The sequence below is a fragment of the Lissotriton vulgaris genome, chromosome 10 (genome assembly GCF_964263255.1).
Source record: "Lissotriton vulgaris chromosome 10, aLisVul1.2, whole genome shotgun sequence".
In the NCBI taxonomy this organism is placed as follows: Eukaryota; Metazoa; Chordata; class Amphibia; order Caudata; family Salamandridae; genus Lissotriton; species Lissotriton vulgaris.
This window is the reverse complement of record NC_141698.1, coordinates 747,299,171-747,319,327: the sequence shown is the minus strand read 5'-3', so window position 1 is coordinate 747,319,327 and position 20,157 is coordinate 747,299,171. Positions and strand designations below refer to the sequence as shown.

The window sequence follows — 20,157 nt, the reverse complement described above, 5'->3', positions numbered from 1 at the left end:
TGTTGTCGGTACCACTGTGCTGGGCTCTGAAGAGGATTTTTTATTTTCAGCTATCGAGAAGATGGGGAAGAGGTTCTGATGGGCCAGGTTGGAGTTAGCCCTGAGTTTATTCCTCGCTTTTCGTTGACGTTTGCGCTCTCTTTTGCTGCAAGGGGGAATAGGCCTGGGAGAGACCAGGACTGATGGAACGGGCAAAGAATCAGGACTGTTGATTCGTCCGTCCTCAGGTTTTACATGCTGGTTTATAGGCCCGGTTGATGATGGAAGAGTGCAGTTTTCAACCGTCGGGGTTGGATTTATTAGAGCGCTATGGAAGTGATCGTTCATCGATGGAAGGCGGTTAGTGGATCCTTTAATATCCGCTTCTTCTTCCTTTGTTTTTGTGTTTTTATTTCCACAGTCCTTCAGTGGTTTGTCCTGTTCTTGATGTTTAGTGGGTTGCAATATGGCTGACACGTTACCCCCCCCTCAGCTGCTTTACTTCCCTGATAACTGTGGAGAGGCAATCTGGGAGCAGGGAAAGGGAGTTGATAATTGGAGAGCAGCAGCACGTTGGTTGTGCAAAGTTTGCAGATGCTTGCGCTCTTAGGATTAATGAATTCAATTGATCTAGTTTGCCGTCAATCCCTGACGTAAAGAGTGCCAAGGTGTTTAGTAGATCCACTTGGACCTCTAATTTTATTGAATGATAGTTAAGTGCGGTCACAATTTGTTGGAGGGTCTGCAATAGTTGGGGCCAGGCGCTGGTCGTAGTGTCCTCTTCTGTGTTAGGTTTGTCATCCAGAGTGAGACTCAGGTTTGGGGAATTTGGGGTGGTTTTAAAGAAAAGTGACACATTCGGCGTGGATTGATCATTTGCTGCCTTCTACGCTGATTGACTTTGACATAGAGTTCTTATTTGGCCAAAAGGTGGAGATAACTTGTGTAATGGACTTACGTCTGTTGGTTCTGTTAATATTTTTGTTATTGATGAAGTTAGCGAGTTTGGAGGTTGGCAACTACCATTAAATTGCGGTGGCCCGACTTGCCCGTGGATTTGGGCCGTCGTTGTTTGCTGTGGGAAGCCCATGAGTGGCTTAATCGGGAAATGTGGAAGTTGTAACAGCAAGGGAGAGGCTTCTATTGAACACATTATGTCTTCCAGCTGTGTTTGCAGTGGAAGGGCAGTCCCGTTATCGTCTGCCGGAGGGGTGGAGGGCTTTTCCGGAGTAAGAGAAACTGTTTGGGTGTTTTCCCTGTTTTGGTTGGTGCTGGTGGACCCGAAAAAATAAATATCTGGCGGCTCTTTTGCTGGCATTGTGTTGAATACCCAATTTTTCGGTGATGCTTTAAGGTCAAGCCCTAGGTGGTCAGAGGTTGTAAAGGTGGTTGCCTCCAAGGCTTGCGGGTATTGCTCTGATTGTTGTATTAGTTCTGCGGTTTTAGACGGGGTCTTTCTAAAATAATCCTGTAGAGTTAGGCTCTTGAGTTTCTGAGGTTTTGGGGTGTGCTTGACGTGGCCCTGAACCCCAGCTGCGTCTAGTTGCTTGGACTTCCTTCGCTTGGGAGCAGTGTACTTTCTTTCTTTACCGGATCTCATTGCTCCGGGAGGGTCTTGGCTTGAACTCTTTTTCACCACTGCATGTGAATCAAAGAGAATAAGTCTATTTCCCAGTGGAAGTTTGTTTATTTAGATTATTTAATAGGTGAATGACAGTAGGTGTGGGCCACTTCAGATTGTAATTTCATTAAAGATAAAATCATCAGTTAGATGTTTGTAAGCTCCATACAGTTAATTAGCAGTAGATTGGTAGTGTTCTTTATCAGTTTCGTGGAGGGCAGAAAATGCTTTCCTACTGGGGTAGCTTTGTCGTGTAGCCACGTACCTGGGTCAGTTGGTGTGTTCTTCGTGTCCCAGGTTCTCTTACAGACGGCTGTCCCAGCTGGTCGATTCAGGCCAGGCCTCTGCCTCCCGTGAGTCTCACTGTATCACTGTGTGGCAGATTGCGGCTCTCCGCCGCGCTGTGGGGTGATTCGCAGCTCACTGCGGCTCTCTGCCACGCTCAAACGTGCCCAGGGGTTTTTGCCGCGTTGAGAAGTGATTTGCTGCTCCTTTGAAGGGGATTGCAAAGCCCGGCCAGGCGCGGGGCACATGGAGCTCACAAGAGAGCACTTCGCCTCCAACAGCAGAGGCGCCGGCTTCAGGCGTTCTAGACTGTGGGAGTAGTGTTTGGAGGTATGCAGTGGAAGTGGGGGTGGGTATCCCAGCCGCCGATGCCAGCGCTCGCGGTCCAGGCAAACCACTCACGCCCCCCCCCCCCTCGCCGCTCCCCGCGGCAAGGCTGCTCCCTCCTCGCAGCTCCTCACAGGCGGCAGCTCACTCCGCTAGCTCCTGGCGGGTCGCATCTCGTTCCAGTGTCGCCGCTGCCGCTTGACTGCGTCTTCACGAGGGAGGGAGGGAGGGAGGAGAAGGGGATAAAAATGCCAGCAGTGTCTGCCACGGCCCCCGCAGTTCGTGGCTGTATAGTGCCTCGGTGGCGGCTCTAAATCTAAAGGAAATAACAGGAAAGGATGGAGAAACAAACAGACGGAGAAAAAAACAAAAGAGTGGGCTGCGGAGTCTTGATACAGGGAGCAACGACGGAGAGCTTGAGCCGTAGGAGAGGTGAATGAGGCATTCGAGGAGGAGAGCAAGCCGGGGGCAGCATCCCGCGGGGGTGAGAGAAGCCGCGGGAGGCCGTAGTGAAGCCGCAAAAAGCTGCAAGAAAAGAGAGCCAATAGCTGGGAATAAGCGGGGGCAAATCGCACTCCTGGAGCAGCACGGCGGTGGTACCGCGTGGTATGTGAGAAGCCGCAGGGGGGGGCCGCAAGGAGGCAAGAGCTACAATCTGAGAACCGGGAGCAACCTGCACACCTGGACTAAAGTGGCAGAATCAGCAGAACTGGCACTGTGGCATTTTTTGAAATTGTGAAAAAAAAATAAAGCTTTGGCGCCAATTTGGGGACCACGCTGGTTTTTGCAGGATTTGTGGTGCTGCAGAGAGAGGAGAGGGGAGCGCTTCAGAGCGCATTAGGGGGACCTGGGGCACTGGTGAGCGCTTTTCTGACCGGTCCTTGAGCAGCATATCGAGTGGCAGGAGACTTGGAGCACACGAAGTGAGAGGCAGTTGAGACAGCTGAAGCAGGTGAGCAGGAAAAACATTGGTGCAGTGGGGTTTCATGTAACTGGGGATTGCTACAACCACCACAGTTATCACAGCCTCCATAGTCACCATAGCTACCATAGGCTATGTACTGCCAAGCAGCACTTGTTCGCCTCACCGCCCTCTCCGCTCGCTCGCAGGTGGCCATCGTGTCAGTGTCTTTAAAAAGTCAAAGCCACAGACTATGTAAAAGCACAAGGGATCCGCGGGGTTGTGAAGCTGCAAGGGTACCCGGGAACCTATTCGGCAACGATATACAATCTCCTCGCAACCTTACCGCCTTCTTTTCCGCTAGTCAGCAGCAGTGAGTGAGAGGGGGTAGTAGGAGGAATACCGTGGTCATCTGCTACCACCGCAATACATACGCCACACAGGAGTTACATTGCATCTTCATCAAATCATCACCAAGCATGAGGTCAGGACACGTGCGCGACGGCGTCACATCCGCTAATAATTTGAGTAAACGGAAAAGGAAGCTGAAAGCACCAGCTGGCACTATTGGCGAACCACAGGCCAAATCCAGACCAACTACTCAAACATCTGACTCAATATTTGAACTAACCGTAAACAGCAAAAAATCATGCAACGTACTAAAATCAATCTCAGTGGAAAAAGGTTCGAAGAAGCACTTTTTTCAGCGTAAAATAGACACTAAAGTTTGCTTCTTAAAAAACGCGGGCGACACCCTTCTTTCAGGTCCAACTCCCATAATAGGCCTTATGACTCCCCTACAGCCCCTTAACCAATTTGGAAGCAGAGAGGGCGACGGAATTACACATCAGTGCAGCTGGATGGATGCCATGGGCCAAAATAGCTCTCCCGTTCTATTAACTTTACCTATAACTGAACGTATAGAGGATCCAACAACTAAAAAACTTTTAGTAAGCCCAGCCCCCAGGAGGTCTGGGGCTGTATTTAATAAACTCATGGAAGAAGGCACAAAAATAACAAGGGAGATGCACACAACGACATGGACGGGAGATGCCTAGGAAGTTCCTAACGGAAGTAATGGGCCACAGAGCCTCGTTGAAAATTTTATTCCAAGTACTCCTGTTCCTGAGAGCAGATCTCAACATAAGGTTGGAAGGGGTAATTGTGTCACACTGGAAACTCTAAGTATTCATGAGTTAGACAGTCACGAAGAAAATTAACAGGCAATGGAAGGACACCATCCGCCAATTAAGGCAAAGGAAAATATAAAAATATAGAGGATGTATCAGAAATCCTTAAGGTAAATCAGGACTTTGTACATAAAAAATAGTTTGCGACACCATCGCCCCAAAATAATCCTGCTATACTCCGTCAAAGCAGAGGGAGTAAACTGGACGCGAGCATAAATCTAGACAATGTGTCAGACCTCAACAAAGAAGAAAGGGAGGCACTCCTGGAAACCTACTCTCAAGATCACGATAGGAACAACATTGCGGCAGGGACAAACGTAGAGGACCAAGTGGGGCATATGCTCCAGAAAAGAAAAGAGGGCCTGGAAGGAAAAATAAATGTAACAGGTTACCCAAAGAATGCACCCGAGAAGCAACCGGACAATACGCACCAGTCAGATAACGGGAATGCATGGGCAAGTTTACAAAAAACAGTTCAACTCATGGTAGAAGCCCTGCAGTATTAATCTGACAAAATGGACACCCAGTTAACTTTAATGAACACCTTGGCAGCATTGGTGATGGCAATTGATAGTAAGCTAGGAACACTGAACACCTCACTGCAGAAGATTCAGGATTATGCCTTAACCAACAGTCAAAAATGCGGCTGTAGTCCAATCATAGACAAATTAGCCAAAAAATTATTCCAAAAATGCTAAACGATCTGTGCGCACAAGTAAAAAACTGTGCATCCAACTATTGCAGTGAGTCAATAGTGGAGAAGTCCTTAATTAGAAACGACATAGACATGGCAACTCATCAGCTAGCATTTACAAATGGTGAGAGTGACCTCATCATGATTAAACTAACACAAACTGAAGGCAATTAAACATCTGGCCAGAATACAAGGATTAAAAACAAAGTGACACAGTCTCCAGAAGAGGCGAAAAGGGAAAACAAACTGAACGCAAAACAAAGACGAGCACAAAAACGCAAGGGCCGGAACCAAAAACATATCTGTGAAAACAATGGATTCATGCGCTTATTCGGGAAAATACCAACTGAGAGGGTGCGGGAGCAATAAAACCCATTATTATCAGAGAAAAACCAAAATAAAAGCCCTATTATGAGGGAGTCATCAGGTTGTAACCTCACACTCAGGACTACAGAACCTAGAGGGACGAAACAATCAGGAGAAGCCCCGGAGTCCGAATTTGCACAGCTATCCTCGGAAAGGAACAGTTATATAATATGCGGCAAAAATACTAAAACAGGAAATACGAGGATAAATCAGTTGCAAGCCCATAACCAGGAGGGAATGTCTCCAGAAACTGTGCTAAATACAAACATCAACAGTCATGTCATGGCGGGGAGCATCAGAGCACAATACGCACAGACCTTGTGATCACAAAGACGGACCTCAACACCAACCAGGTCATGGACCATAGGGAAACAAAGAACATTAGCATTTGCCAATCCCGAAGCAAGGTCACGACAGTCTTACCAATTCCCACCTCCATAAACATAAATCACCGCCAGGGACAACATCTTGAGGCACTTGCAGAGCATAACCACATTAGTATGGAACAACATCAGAGAGAGTCAACGAGCCAACTGCCGGAAGCCGGAAATTACAATCAAATGATAAGAGCAGCCGGGACTCAAAGAAAAACAGGAGTACACCAGATATATGCTGCCGCGCAATCAAATATGCAAGAAACAGAACCCAACAGTATAAATTGGCAGGATACGACAGCATTGCTGTTTACACCAGAATACATTTCTAATGGCAGATTTGAAATTGTGAATCGCTGCAACATTCTTCGCTTACTATCTCATATACCAACCCTGTCTGAAATCACGTCAACTGACCTAGTCTCAATAGAATTTATCAAAGGCAAGGATGCAGAGTCCGGGGAAAAAATGTGTGCTTTATGGAGTTCACCTACTATCGCACAAAGAATATATCAAGAAAGGGATACTTTTAAGAACTGGGGGATAACCATTATGCCACACATCAAGCCAGGATATCCCGACCTGTTGAGGCCAAATCATACAGCTGGTAACCCGGCACCCGATGGTATGCCCATTACCTTGGTACTGAAAGGAGCCAGGAGGCAAAGTAAAGCAAATGGAGAAGTCTTCCTGGCAGAACGTGAAAGTAATCCAGTCCCCACAACAATACCAAAATGGGACACCGACATAAGATGGATCTCAAGAACCATAATCAACAGGGGAACAGATTGATGACTTAGAGGGAAAAGAGAAAGATCAGTCATATGGGGGTCTCTAGGGATATGTTCCTGGAATGTGAATGGCCTGGCAAGCAAACTGTTGGATGCAGATTTTATTGATTATATCAGGGCCTTTGACATCGTGGCTCTACAAGAGACCTGGCTGAGAGAACCCCCACACTTGCAAGGATTTCTGCGCTTCTACACAAGTGCACTGACTGAGGCAAAATTCGGCCATCTACAGGGGGGCTTGGCCACATATGCTGCATGTGGAATTAATCTCAAGGTACAGGATCTAGGCTCTTCATCTGCAGGTCTTGCTTTAAACTTAAACTGCTCGGGTTCAATACTAGCAACGGACCTTAACATCACAATAATCAATGTCTATATCCATCCAAAGCGAAAAGGTAAATTAATAAAAAATGTGCAAGTTGGTAGAAAAATATATTACAGAAGGACCGTCAGCGGAGCTCATTCTTACAGGTGATCTAAACCAAAATCTAATGGGGTCCCCTGCGGATACCAAAATGTCGATACAAAACACAATCTGGAACATCCCAACGCAAGGGGAGCCACCTTCTAGCAAGCAAACAAAAGCAGGACTGTCGACCTTGGAAGAATTGGAACACTTACATTTAAGAGCATTTAACGGTAGATCAAGAGGAGGCAATCCCCCTGTAGCAACATACTGCTCATCCAAGAACAATATTATTCTGGATTACACTTTTGTCTCCCTTGATCTGTTCCAGTACATTACCCTATTTCCTTTAGGGGACAAAGGGGATAGTGATCACCGGCCACAAGAAATTGAGCTTAGAACAACAGTCCAAATGTTCAAGCACTGCCGGACCACCCAAGGAGCAGACTATACTATTAATCTTAAGAGATTCAAATTCGGGCCAGAGACACATTGCAGAATGGTGGGAGTTGCTAAGGAGCATTTTGAACTGAGAGCTGGATCAGATGAAGTAAAAAAGTGGGAAAGCTTCACCGAAACCATGGCAGCCTACACTACGATCATCAAGCCAAAAACTCAATAAAGAACCGGCGGCGTGAAATCGATATCTCAACTTGCGCTGAAAGAAATAAAGCACATCAAGAGTTATCTACCGCATATTGAGACCGCTACGATGGAACCTTCAAGAATTAACACTACTAAATTCACTGCGAAAGCAAAAGGCTCACCTAAAAAAGCTGGAAAAGGATGGAAAAAGGGACCAAGAGAATGCCATGTGGGCAAAACTACACGCTGATATAAAGCAAAACAGCGCACGTTTTTGGAGAACCATAAACAACTTTGTTTATCCAAATAACCAGGGAACTACCTCTAACATTTCTGAGGCAGTCTGGTCAAAATATCTCGGGTCTTACTTCCATGAAGCTATGGAGTCAGGAACAAAAGGGGAACACTCCTGGGGTACTTCCCATGATGCTTTCATCAGCGCTGCACATGCCAGAATTAACCAGATCATACAAAGCAAAACTGATAATGATAGATTTACTACAGATACTTCAACTAATCAAACTATGATCATAAAAAGGCAAATAGGCAAGGGAAGGAGGGAAGGGGCCCCCGACCCAAACGGCATACCGCCTGTGCTCTATAAGCAAGAGCCAACATTCTGAGCTGAAGCATTAGAACCACTGTTTTGGGAAATCAGGCCGACAAATATTCTGCCAGAGTCATGGAGGGGATCCATCATTGCACCAATCCGTAAGGCAGGGGATAGGTCAGAGCCTCAGAACTATCGGCTAGTGGCATTACAGGATAATGAGACAATTTATTTTGCGGGAACACCCCTGGAAGAACTACAAGCCTGGGCAGAAGCAAAATCCATCATCCCCCTGAATCATACCAGTTTTGCAAAGAATGTCGGGACAACCACAAATATAATAACGATGGCAGTGCTCTTCGACAGAGGGGAAACGACTGGGAGCTCCCTGCATTTGTGCTTTATTGATTATAAAGCAGCCTTCGCCCATGTAAAACGCAACAGATCTGGTCCAAACTGTATAACTGGGGGCTCCCCCAACCCCTTCTAAACCTCCTGATAAGCCTGCATACTAACACCTTGGTCCAGATTAAGCTGGGTGACGGAACACACTTGTTGAGACGCATCCCAACAGGCAAAGGGTTTAAGGAAGGTTGCGTTCTGGCCCCCACACTTTTCAACCGGTTTGTAACTGACCTTGTACCGAGATTAAACGCCTGCAACTCGCACACTCCAAAACTGGGAGATATCTTAGTACCGTGTCTCCTATATGCAGACGACATAGTCTTGATCAGTAAAACGAGAGTAGGCCTCCAACATCTTATAAATGCAATTTATGATTACTCAAAGGAAAATGGCCTAACAATAAAACTCGACAAAACTAAAACCATCACCGTGAGCAAAAAAAGGTAAAAGTCCTCAACTTGGTACTGGGGTAATACCCGAATAGAGAGCACCACGGAATACAAATACCTGGGTGTAAAGATCAACAAAGGAGGTCAATTCCTTGCACAAAGAAACAGCATCAGGTGCAAAGGTATCACTCTGGCAATCTCTCTAAAAACTTTGAACTCCAAATTAACTGGCCCGTCGATTCTGCCTATAGTCGAGGTGATTCGTGCAAAGTTACTGCCAGCAATAACTTATGGAAGTGAAGCCCAGAAAGGAAGAAACGCCAAATTACTGGACTTCAGTTACAAACACGATTAGTATTATATTTGGACTGCCCAAATGTACCTCCCCCTCGCAAATAAGGCTTGAGTTTGGTATCCAGAAGCAATCACTTGCGAGACATGGGGCATATATCATAACGTGGGACAAAATACGAAGAGCCGCTCCAGGGTCATTAAACGCACAGCTGTGGAAAGAGATAAGCAGACCTATTACCTCACCTACAGCGGAATATCTCAAAGAAGAACTAAACAAACTGGGACTGAACCTGCTGTGGGAAACTCCCACCAGCTCCGGTGTACTCAAGAAATTAACCTGGAAATCAGTCAAATACCTATCGTGGCTGGAGGATAAGGCTTCACTTGCTGAAAGGTCTCACGGCTGGATGGCTCTGAATACGTACTGTGAGCAAGCAGCCCAGAAGTACTTTAACACAGGTTACGCCAAGCATACAAAAATTACGTTTATGAAGTTTAGACTTGGCTTGTTGCCCGGCACTCTGCATTCTCCACCCTGGCTGAAGGAGAAGGCGGACCCTAGATGCTGCCTATGCGGGTTAGCATCGGATGACCTGTTGCATCTATTATGCTCCTGAAAACAACTCTCGCAAGAACGGCAATAAATATTAAAAGCAAAATTCAACCAGCAGGGAATTTGAACTAGGAGGCAAGCAGTTCTGGCATGCCTTGCTCCAAGTGATCCCCAACTAAATTGCGCCTCGGTAACATTTTTGACAGCATGCACTAAGAAATTGCTAGAAATTAAAAACATTGACTGAAAACTAACTTTTAAAATTTACTTATGCATTTATAAACAAAGTATTATATCCAAGAATTACCGTAGTGTAAATAATTGCGATATGCATTTCTGGATATAACCTGCCTGATCAAGTGTCTGCCTATAGCTGAACTTTTAATATAAAGTCTTTTTAATAGAATGTTTTACCTTTTTATAATTATGGAGATTTTATGGGTTTGTACTGAAATATTTTTGTGTTGCAATGGTTTTAACAAACTATAGAAATAAAATAAACTTGGTTAAAGGAAATAACATAGGGGATAACAGGCAAGCCCCTTCCTTCTATTATCCAGAAATGTGAGATATACCCTCCTATGCAATCTAGCTGTGGGTTACGTGCATGCCAATTTTACCCAACTAATAAAACTCGAAGCAATTTCAGACGGTTTGGGGCAGCCTACATTTAAATCCACCCACAGTTTTGAAGGTACATTCTATATCTAGGATAGAAAGAGCATAATCATGCGATGAAGTTTCTAACAAGTGCATAATGTGTGTTAACCGTCTCATGTTAAACATTGTAATCCTACAAAGAACAAAACCAGTCTGGTTCATATGACTATGGGTACTTATCCCTCTGTGGAGTCTTTGGACTAGTACCTTGCTCAACAGCTTGACATCCACGTTCAGCTTTCATAAGGGCCTATATGTTGATATCATGGTGGGATCCTCCCCTCTTTTGGAACAAGGACTATCATTACCTCTGTGTGTGTGTGGGGGGAGGGGGGGAGGAGAATCTGTCTGTTTCACATACCTCTGTAAAAACCACAGCAGCGTTTCCAAGTGAAGCAATTACATCACATGACACAGATCAGTAGGGATGTCATTCTCACTAGGCGACTTGCCCCCCTCCCCCGTTTCCCAACAGCATCAGTCCGCTCCAGAAGTGTTGTTTATAAAAGGAGACAAATCGGGCCAAGTGTTGGCTTGTTTGCTGAGAATCCTCACACTCTTATTCTGTGGTTATGACAGTAGGATGGTACAGTTACGACAGCTAGAGACAAAATAAATGACATATGTAGGAAAAACCTGCTAAGGAGCTTTGCCCAAACTACCCACATACGTGACACTGAAAATACTCAGTTATTTGAGTGAAGTGAAGCTCCCATGACTAACGAATGAGTAGCTGGAAGACTTGGAGGTCCTGCTCACACAATACTATATATATTTGTGTACTCCCAAGTGGATGAACAGGGAATTCTATTTGAAATGCTTTTGAAAAGCATAGATGTTTATTTTCAGAGTTCAGCATGGTAGAGTGATGAGCATACAAGTCGGTCACGTAATGTGTTTGTGTTATAAGAAGTATCTGGGCTACAGTAGAGTATATTCTGAAATTGTGTTTAATTTATTAACCCCATTTGTTATATACTTTCCTCCCCTCCCCACACACTTGCTCCCCCCCCACAAAAGAATAAACAATTAAAGTGTATACGAAATTAATATCCCACCTTTTTACAGTAAACACTTCTGAAATCTTGAGAAAAGCTTAATGATTTGTTTATGCTACTAGAGTAATTATTAGTATTTTAGAAACCTTGTTTGTGGTTTTGTTGGCATGCAATAACTAAAGCTAATATAATAATCCATTCCGCTTTTATTTATTTTTCGTTAAGATAATAGTAAATATATAATAAACAAAGTCCATTCAACAGTAGTGTACATCTGTAATAAAAATGCAGCTTTTTGTTAATCTGTTCATGGGGATTTTTTTTCTTTTGTTAGGGGAAGCAAAATCTAATGCACCATGTGTTATATTTATTGATGAATTGGATTCTGTTGGTGGAAAGCGAATCGAATCTCCAATGCATCCATATTCAAGACAGACCATAAACCAACTGCTTGCTGAAATGGATGGGTAAATAACATTATTTAAAAAAATCTATGAATACTTATGGTACTTAGTTTCTTTGGAGCAGAACTGGAATTCAATGATGTATGTTTATAACAGAAGCTTCTAATTTTTTACAGTGTCAATTGTGTCTCAAAGCAAATATTCTAGAGGAGATGTTTAAACAATCCAAGATAGTAGAGATTTTATTACCACTTATATTACCAAGATAATCCAAATATTGCCTGATCTAAATCGATTGCATTGTATTTACCAAGAACGCAACAGGTATCCTGCTCAATTCAGTGCCTAATTTCACTAGAACTTTAACATCCTAAATTCCAGATCATCGGTAAGAAATGAATGAATACCTCTCATTTGACCATTCACAAGAGTTATGGTGTATTTCAGTAATCATTTGAGCAATAGCCTAGGGCCATATTTGTGCATGTCCATTTAAATTCCACACACACCAGAATTCTGAGTGCTGCAGCAAAACACAAACTCCAAATTGTTTTTCCATCTAAATTTTACAGGTCAAAACTTTAAAAATGTACTGGGGGAAATAGCCATTCAGTACTGGCACATGATTATTTTGAAGTAAACATCAAAACCTGCATGTTCTGCTCTGTTTTTGTTGGGCAATAAATTCTGAACAACTTAGTGTCATATTTTGTACGCTCATATACACAATTGGGATCTCTGGGGGGATCTGTGAATGCCAGAGGGTACTGATCCCTCAAGAGAATACTGTTCACAAAAAAGTATGTCGAGCTATGCTTCAAGGGAAGGGAAGAGGAGAGGAAGGGGAAAGCAAAAAGGGAGACCGAGTACTATGTAAAAAAGGAGGCGAGAATTCCCTCATGACAAGAACCCTCACTCACTATTAGGTGAAATGATTCATTATATGTACTTTTTACGCTCATCTACCGAGAAAACAACTCTGCTCCTCCCCTCGGTGGTTTCCTCCTCACGGTGTGAGGAGGGAACCCACATGATGAAGCATGTCGCCTAACGATGAGTGAGGGCTCTTGTCCTGAGGGAATTCTCTCCTCCTTTTCTATATAGTGCTCGGTCTCCCTTTTTGCTTTCCCCTTCCTCTCCTGTCTCCTCTTCCCTTGACGCATAGCCAGACTTACTTCTTTGTGAACAATATTTTGTAGGCTGCAATAATTATTGCACCTGACACCAAGAAACTCGTAATGATGGCCTGTATTTTGTTTTGGACCCAATCACACCTCATGCTCTTCAGTATTAAAAATAATCTTATTGTAGAAGAAACTAATTTATGAGATAGTAAACACCTGTAATCTCAACAAAATATCATACCAGTCACTTCTAGCATGAAGATAAATTGTTGCTGTGTGGAAGTGAACAACTTAATGATCAGTTGGCCCGAATGCACCACTACATTGCTAGAACAAATTCAATCCTATATAAAGCAGAAGAACATATGGCTGCAGCCTAGGGCTGGGTTCCGCAAATGTATTCATTGCAGGGCATGTAAGTTCGGAGTAAATAAGACACACTACCACATACCATTTGACTCTAAAGAAATCCCTATTAAAGGGAACCACTCATGCAAGACAGACTTTGCAGTTTGTCCTGACGTGCGCCTGTGGTTTAAATTACATTGGAAGCACCAAGGCACAGGTGCACGTCAGGATCGTTCGGAATATCGGTGTTTGGGCAGATATGACCCAGGGACCCCCAGTATGCAAGGGGAATTAGTCACCCCTCTGCAAACGCGCCAGTGGCCTGTATTGCAGAGAGGTGTAAAAGGGGTGTGGCCTCATTACACCTCTCTGCAATGCAGCCCCCTGGCGCATACTGGAGGCTCCTGGTGGGCTAGTTGGCCCCCAGGGACCCCCAGTATGCAAGGGGAATTAGTTCCCCCTCTGCAAACGCGGCAGGGGGCTGCGTTGCAGAGAGGTGTTACAAGGGGCCTCATTACACCTCTGCAATGCAGCCCCCTGGCGCATACTGGAGGTTCCAGGTGGGCTAGTTGGCCCCCAGGGGCCCCCAGTATGCAAGGGGAATTAGTTCCCCCTCTTCAAACATGTAAAAAGGGTCGTGGCTTCATTACACCTATCTGCAATGCAGTCCCCTGGCGCATACTGGAGATTCCTGGTGGGCTTTCAGGTCTTATATAGTTAGGAAGTAGCATTAAAAAAACCTTTGAAATTCACTGAAAAAACCATAGGTTTCACACCAGTTATAGTTAGGAATTAACATTTAAAATACCTATGAAATTCACTAAAAAAAACAATAGGTTTCACACCAGTTATAGTTAGGAATTAGCATTTAAAAAACCTATCAAATTCACTGAAAAAAACGTAGGTTTCACACCAGTTATAGTTAGCTGGAAATTTTACTGACATAAAACCATTGAAATTCCACGTTATAGTTAGTTGGACTCACTATAACTTGCGCGTGTAACTCACTGCTGATGACGTCACATATTACATCACTCATGACATGGTCAGTGACATCACTGATGACACCATCCTTGTGACAGAGTGACAGACCTCCTTTCACTGTAACCCTTAAAACACATATTCAAAAATAGAAACTAAAATTTTCAACAAAAAGGAGATACCCATACCAGTTACAACAACCAATTCAGTAATTCCACCATTTATATACACATCCACTAATTCACCGACCGTTCTATATAGTCACTCATACATATACTCACTCATCATATGTAGTGATACACCTATACATCCTGTAACACATCGACAGTCTTCCAAAAGTTGCTCACACACATACTCACACATGCAAATAAACTATTGAACATCCATTTATTTGCATATACAGCTATACACACGCACACTACCACCTTACTTCTAAGGAAACTTACACATACTTACTCTCTTAAACAATCACTTATACAAACATACTTATTTAAACAGGAACTCTTACAATCTCTCACTCTCACATATACTCACTTATATACATCAATATTCACATATACTAGATTAAAACATATGTAGTTACTGGTAAAGACACTAGTGAGACAGTCATTCACTCACTAACACACACATATAGACACTCATCCATCCATACAGTCCTGCACATATGCCGTCTTCCAGTTAACCAATCAATTTTTTTTTTTTAAACATCCATTAAGACACTTATTGAGACATTTATTCTTCCATCGACCTTTACATATACATATATAAAACATGTTTATTTTTCAGAAAGACACACATTCACTGGATGGTGTCATCAGTGATGTCATGAGTGATGTCACTGACCATGTCATGAGTGATGTAATATGTGACGTCATCAGCAGTGCATTACATGCGCAAGTTATAGTGAGTCCAACTAACTATAACGTGGAATTTCAATGGTTTTATGTCAGTAAAATTTCCAGCTAACTATAACTGGTGTGAAACCTATGTTTTTTTCAGTGAATTTAATAGGTTTTTTAAATGCTAATTCCTGACTATAACTGGTGTGAAACCTATGGTTTTTTCAGTGAATGAATATATATATATTTTTTTAAATCGTCCATGTTTTTAAATGCCCATGTTTTTAAATGCCCAATATTGTATTCTTCCTTACTCCGGAATAAAAAGTTATGTTTTTTAGGTCTCGTAGCGAAAACACAGCGCGTAAGCGCTGTCTCGCCAGAGATCTTTTGTTGCTGACTCTGCTTCCCAGGAGACAGCACCTGGCGCGCGCATCTCGCAAAAGGCGATTGGCGCAGGCCACGCGCGCGGCTGTCTCCTGGGAAGCGCAAACATATACAGGCACACCTCCCCCTGCACGCATGCGCACACACATACACAAGCACACATACACGCACGGAGAGACATCCCCCCCCTCCGCCCCCACCCCTCCGCCATCGCGCACACAGACACACGCACGCACACATACAGGCATCCCCCCTTCCCCGCTCACCGGCACTCCGGACTTGTGCAGCCTCCGACCGCGGGGCCCCGGTCACCACTGCTTCTCCAGGTACTCCGTGGGCGCGGGCTTCACAAAACGGAAGTCCCGCCCCCACCAGAGGTTTCGTTTTTAGGAGTGCGCGCGCCGTAGCGTCCTCCTCCGTGGATCCAATAGGTCAGGTAGGTTTTTGAAAAATTGTGTGCATGCCCTTTCTCATCGTTTCTCGCAAGTTAAGTTTTTGATGTGCACAATCAGGAGCTGGTGAGTTTCCCCAGGTGCAGCAAGTTTTTGTTTGCATTGTGAGTCATTCGTCCTTTGCTTGTTTTTAAACCAGGCAAGAATTGCAATTATGTGACCGTGATAGCCGAATCAGCGAGGCTTCTAAAACGAGGTTTTCAGTGTAAACAATGAATGGAGACAGAACAAAAACAACCTAAGACGTGACGCATAGCTTAACTTTCTGGTTTCCTGTGCACGGTAGTGTTTTTTTTTCAATTTAGCAAATCGATGTCTCTGGCCACTCTCTTCCATCACAGAGGAGATTACACTAGATGCTGGATAAGCCGCTTGCGAACTCTTCTGTCCATTATTTCACCCAACAGGCGCAATTAGGAGATGGAGAGTGCAGAAAGGGCAAAAGGGGAAGAAAAATACACTGTACAATGAGCTCGCACGTTTAATCTTTCACGCCTCTTTGCAGCTGGGAAATGTATGCGCCTGCACGGTGGGTCTGACTTTTAGAAAGTAGCACGGCCTTTAGCTTTTCTATTACGCTGCCTTAACATCACACTCATTAAGCTTCATGAAGCAGGAGGTTTTTTGAGCATAGAGGACCACGTAGTCGCCGTGTGAAAATATTTATCAGGCTTACCTTCCAAAAGGAGCCTCGCTTTGAGTGAGGGTTCGCAACTGAACTCGAGTTCCCGGGACCCGAGAAAAGCGAGAACCCTGAATTTCAACAGGACGTTGCATTGCCGGACCCCATCTTAAGATTGTACGCCATATGGGGGGCAATTCACAAAGAGAAAACCGCGAGCGTACAAATAAGTGTCCCTAGAGGTATCTCTAGAACCACACGTACTAACGAACTTTTGCAATTCACAGAACATATTTTGTAATATTTCGTGCAGGCAGTTGTACACCCATCAGCTCGTATTTACATACCTAATCAGGAGTTCATTGGCCTGCACCTGGAGACCCAGTAGAATATTACTGCTCATAAAACTACATTTGAAGATCCTGCTCAAATCTACTTCACTGGGCATAGAGGGAAAATTCCACACTCGAAACATGTTGCACAACATACTAACTTAGAGGAATGAGAAAATAACCAACCCTGACCACCATCAAATACACCAGAAAGCAATAATAATCCAAAACCCATAAATACAAGCAACTTTCACAGTCCTGCTCTTTTCTCCTTTCACATGCAAGTTTAGAGCCAGAAGACCACTGGATATGCAGACCACCCGCTCACGATAAAGAGAAACTTCACTAAGGAGGCTGTAAGCCTTCTAGATAACACCTTGGAGGCCTCAGTAGACTGCCTCTACACCCTCACCGGAGTGGAGAAGCAAGTGACCTGTGTGACAGGAGGTCACCAGTAAGGAGAACATTAGGTGGTGGAGATGCACACCATAAGGGAGATCAAAAAGAAGGGTCAGGAGAAGAGGAGGTTATGAATGACTTCTTTTAAAGGATACCGGTGACCGCTGTTCCTGGAGGCCGGCCCAGAACACTCTCTGCACGGAGCAGCGTATCCTCGACACAAGGCACTCTCACCAACTGCATGGCCTGCCAGTTCCACGGACCAGAATCATCAAGCCAGATCATTTTCACTCATGACTCCAAGAACATCACATATCACTTCTTGCAAATGTCAGTTCCCACATACACACATAAGCCAGTCAGACACACAGAGCCAAGCACCACACATACACCATCACAGGTACTTTTCCACAAAAATGCTATACACCCAGCAGTAATGCCTTAGCTGCACCAATCCTAGGTATCAACAAATATCCAATTACCTCTTTCCAGACCCATTATGAGCATCGCACAAAATAACTCAACCAGCATATGGACTTGGTGACGGCAAGGGCACAAATACAACCCTCTCACACTCCCCAGTAAGGGTACAGGCAATGTAAGTCACACACACACAAAACACACACACACAATGTAGCACGAAGCTGCTTCCTGGACAGCTCACAATACAACATCACCTGTACATATATGTCTGCTGTCACCACTAGGTCTTCCAGTTATCCAGGTCTTTATGATCATCAAAGGCTACATCACAATTGAAATCTTTCCACAAAAACTGACACCCATTGAATAAGATATGGTTCACTAATATCACCATTATCAGACCTGTAAAGCCAGACCCACCTCAAGTGGTAGCATCTGGACAGGTCAAGCTGACAGACGGATGACTGAGCCTAGTATGTGCTGCCCTTCATGCCAGAAAATGTTTAACTGCACGTCTGTTATAACACACAAGCACCTAAATTTCCTCTCCAGCTTTACAAACACATTCAAATGTGCAATTTATTTCTCTCACGGCTGTGTCAGAGTTCTTCTCACAAGCATGATTCCTCACATATCTCACACACATGTACTAACCACCACAGGTGGCACCTACTCCTAGATATACAGCATACATGTCAAGCTGAACCCAGTGTTATACAGGCATAAAGGTAACCTTATGTTAGGCTGAGAAATGTTACTATTGTTGACAATACTTTAAAAGTCAGCTTCTTCCTGCCCTGAAACTACATTCAAACCTCATCTTCTGATACAGGCATGCTGACATGGGAGGCAAGGTTTGAAATCTCCAGAACACAATAAAACACAGGAACAAAGGTGGGGAATTGGCCAGAAATGACAAATAGTGTAGGTTCGGTGTGGGGTGGGGAGGAGGCGCCTGGTGAAGAAAGGGAAGCAGACAAAGAAGAGAGGAGGCAGGTTATGCCCCTGTGCTAGGACACCTGAATAACAGCCAACCCCTTATTCACCGGCTCCATCTGCCCTATGGCCAGCAGGATATCCTGCTGCCCAGCCAACACCTACCGCCAAACATCCACAGCTGCCTCTCCGAATCTCGCGGTATGCACCACTACCCGTAAAGAGTAGCTTAGGGTTTAGCCTGCCTGAAGGATAAGAGATATGAAGGGTCACAGGCCAATCTGCTGTGCCCATTAGAGACAGCTATTTGATGCTAAAGAAATGATAAACTGTGCTGAAGACTTAAAACAGTGGGGACATTTGAGGTAACTGTAGCCGAGCTTAATACTGTCACAGTTCAAAGGGTGGGGTCGGTAATAGTGGGAATCTTGACCCTAGCAGGAAAGAGAACGAGTACTGTGTAGGGAAGGGGTTGTAGTGCCGCACTTATAGAACACAGCATTCTGCAGCCCCTAATGTCACATCCATAGAACAGTACAGTATTTAGTTTGGCGGTAAAATGAAAAGTACTTTCCTTTTCATAAAGGTAAGCCACTAGGCTGGACATTACCTTATTGTGTGTATTGGTTGAACGCGGAGTTCTTGGTCCCCACACTAGGTTCCGGAGAAGCTTGTGACTTCTTGATCTTGATACCCTGAGTCGTGTGTGGAAAGGGTTGCACTTGGCCAAGTTTGCAGAGCCAGAGTAAAACAGGCCACGCCAGGGGGAAACTAAATCAGCCAGTACAGATAGGGCCCACTAGATCCTGCCTGCCCTGGGATCCCCAAATAGTGTAGGCAGTAGAAAGGTGTTAGGGCTGGGGACCTGGTGGCTTTCAGGGTATGAACTGTGCCTCTAATCTCATCAGCGGTTATATCAGACAAGGTTGCTTCCTGTGGTACGGTGCGAAAATAACTGTTTTAGAGGTGTTTGGAAGGTAAGACAATGCCCAGTTTCTCTGAATAAACAGACCAGTAAAATAAGCTGTAAACAGCTTCACTTTTCTACATTCCTGCGCATGAAATTTCCACTCCTAATCTCGCATGGCCCTGACATGTTATCACTCAGAAATCTTGCAACCTGCGTGCGAGTAGGTGCTTGCATTGCTGTTCTTATACTAAAATTGTTATTAATATACTATTTATTCTATCCCTCACCAGTGATTTTAAATGACCCAAAATTTCCTGAAACAATCTGTAGACCTTTTTGTGAAGTGGCAGCCTTCCACTGGCGTTGATCAGCCATTTGGGCAGCTTTTCTTACAGGCACTTGCAATTGCATTTATGAAGACCACATTTGCAGTTATCAATATTGACTAACCGATTTGTTTCTTTCAAAACCCCTCATATATATTGCGCAATACAAGATCCAGAACACAGTAGGTTAGAAGCTCGCTGGTGGGCCAGAAAGATAGTGTGTGTGTCCAAGTCAGGATTCAAATCCATCTTACTCATTGTTTACAGAACTCTACTTCCGGGGTCTCAAAAATGCAACCGTTGGTG

The 20,157-nt window shown here is 44.4% G+C and overlaps 1 protein-coding gene across 1 annotated transcript in view; it reads left to right on the top strand.

Moving 5' to 3' along the window:
* The window catches only part of YME1L1 (YME1 like 1 ATPase), a 465,708-nt gene that overhangs the window by 160,146 nt on the left and 285,405 nt on the right, over positions 1–20,157 (top strand). The window contains exon 11 of the mRNA XM_086941610.1: positions 11,703–11,835. Coding sequence (XP_086797736.1) covers positions 11,703–11,835 — 133 coding nt within the window. The remainder of the gene's footprint in view (positions 1–11,702; positions 11,836–20,157) is intronic.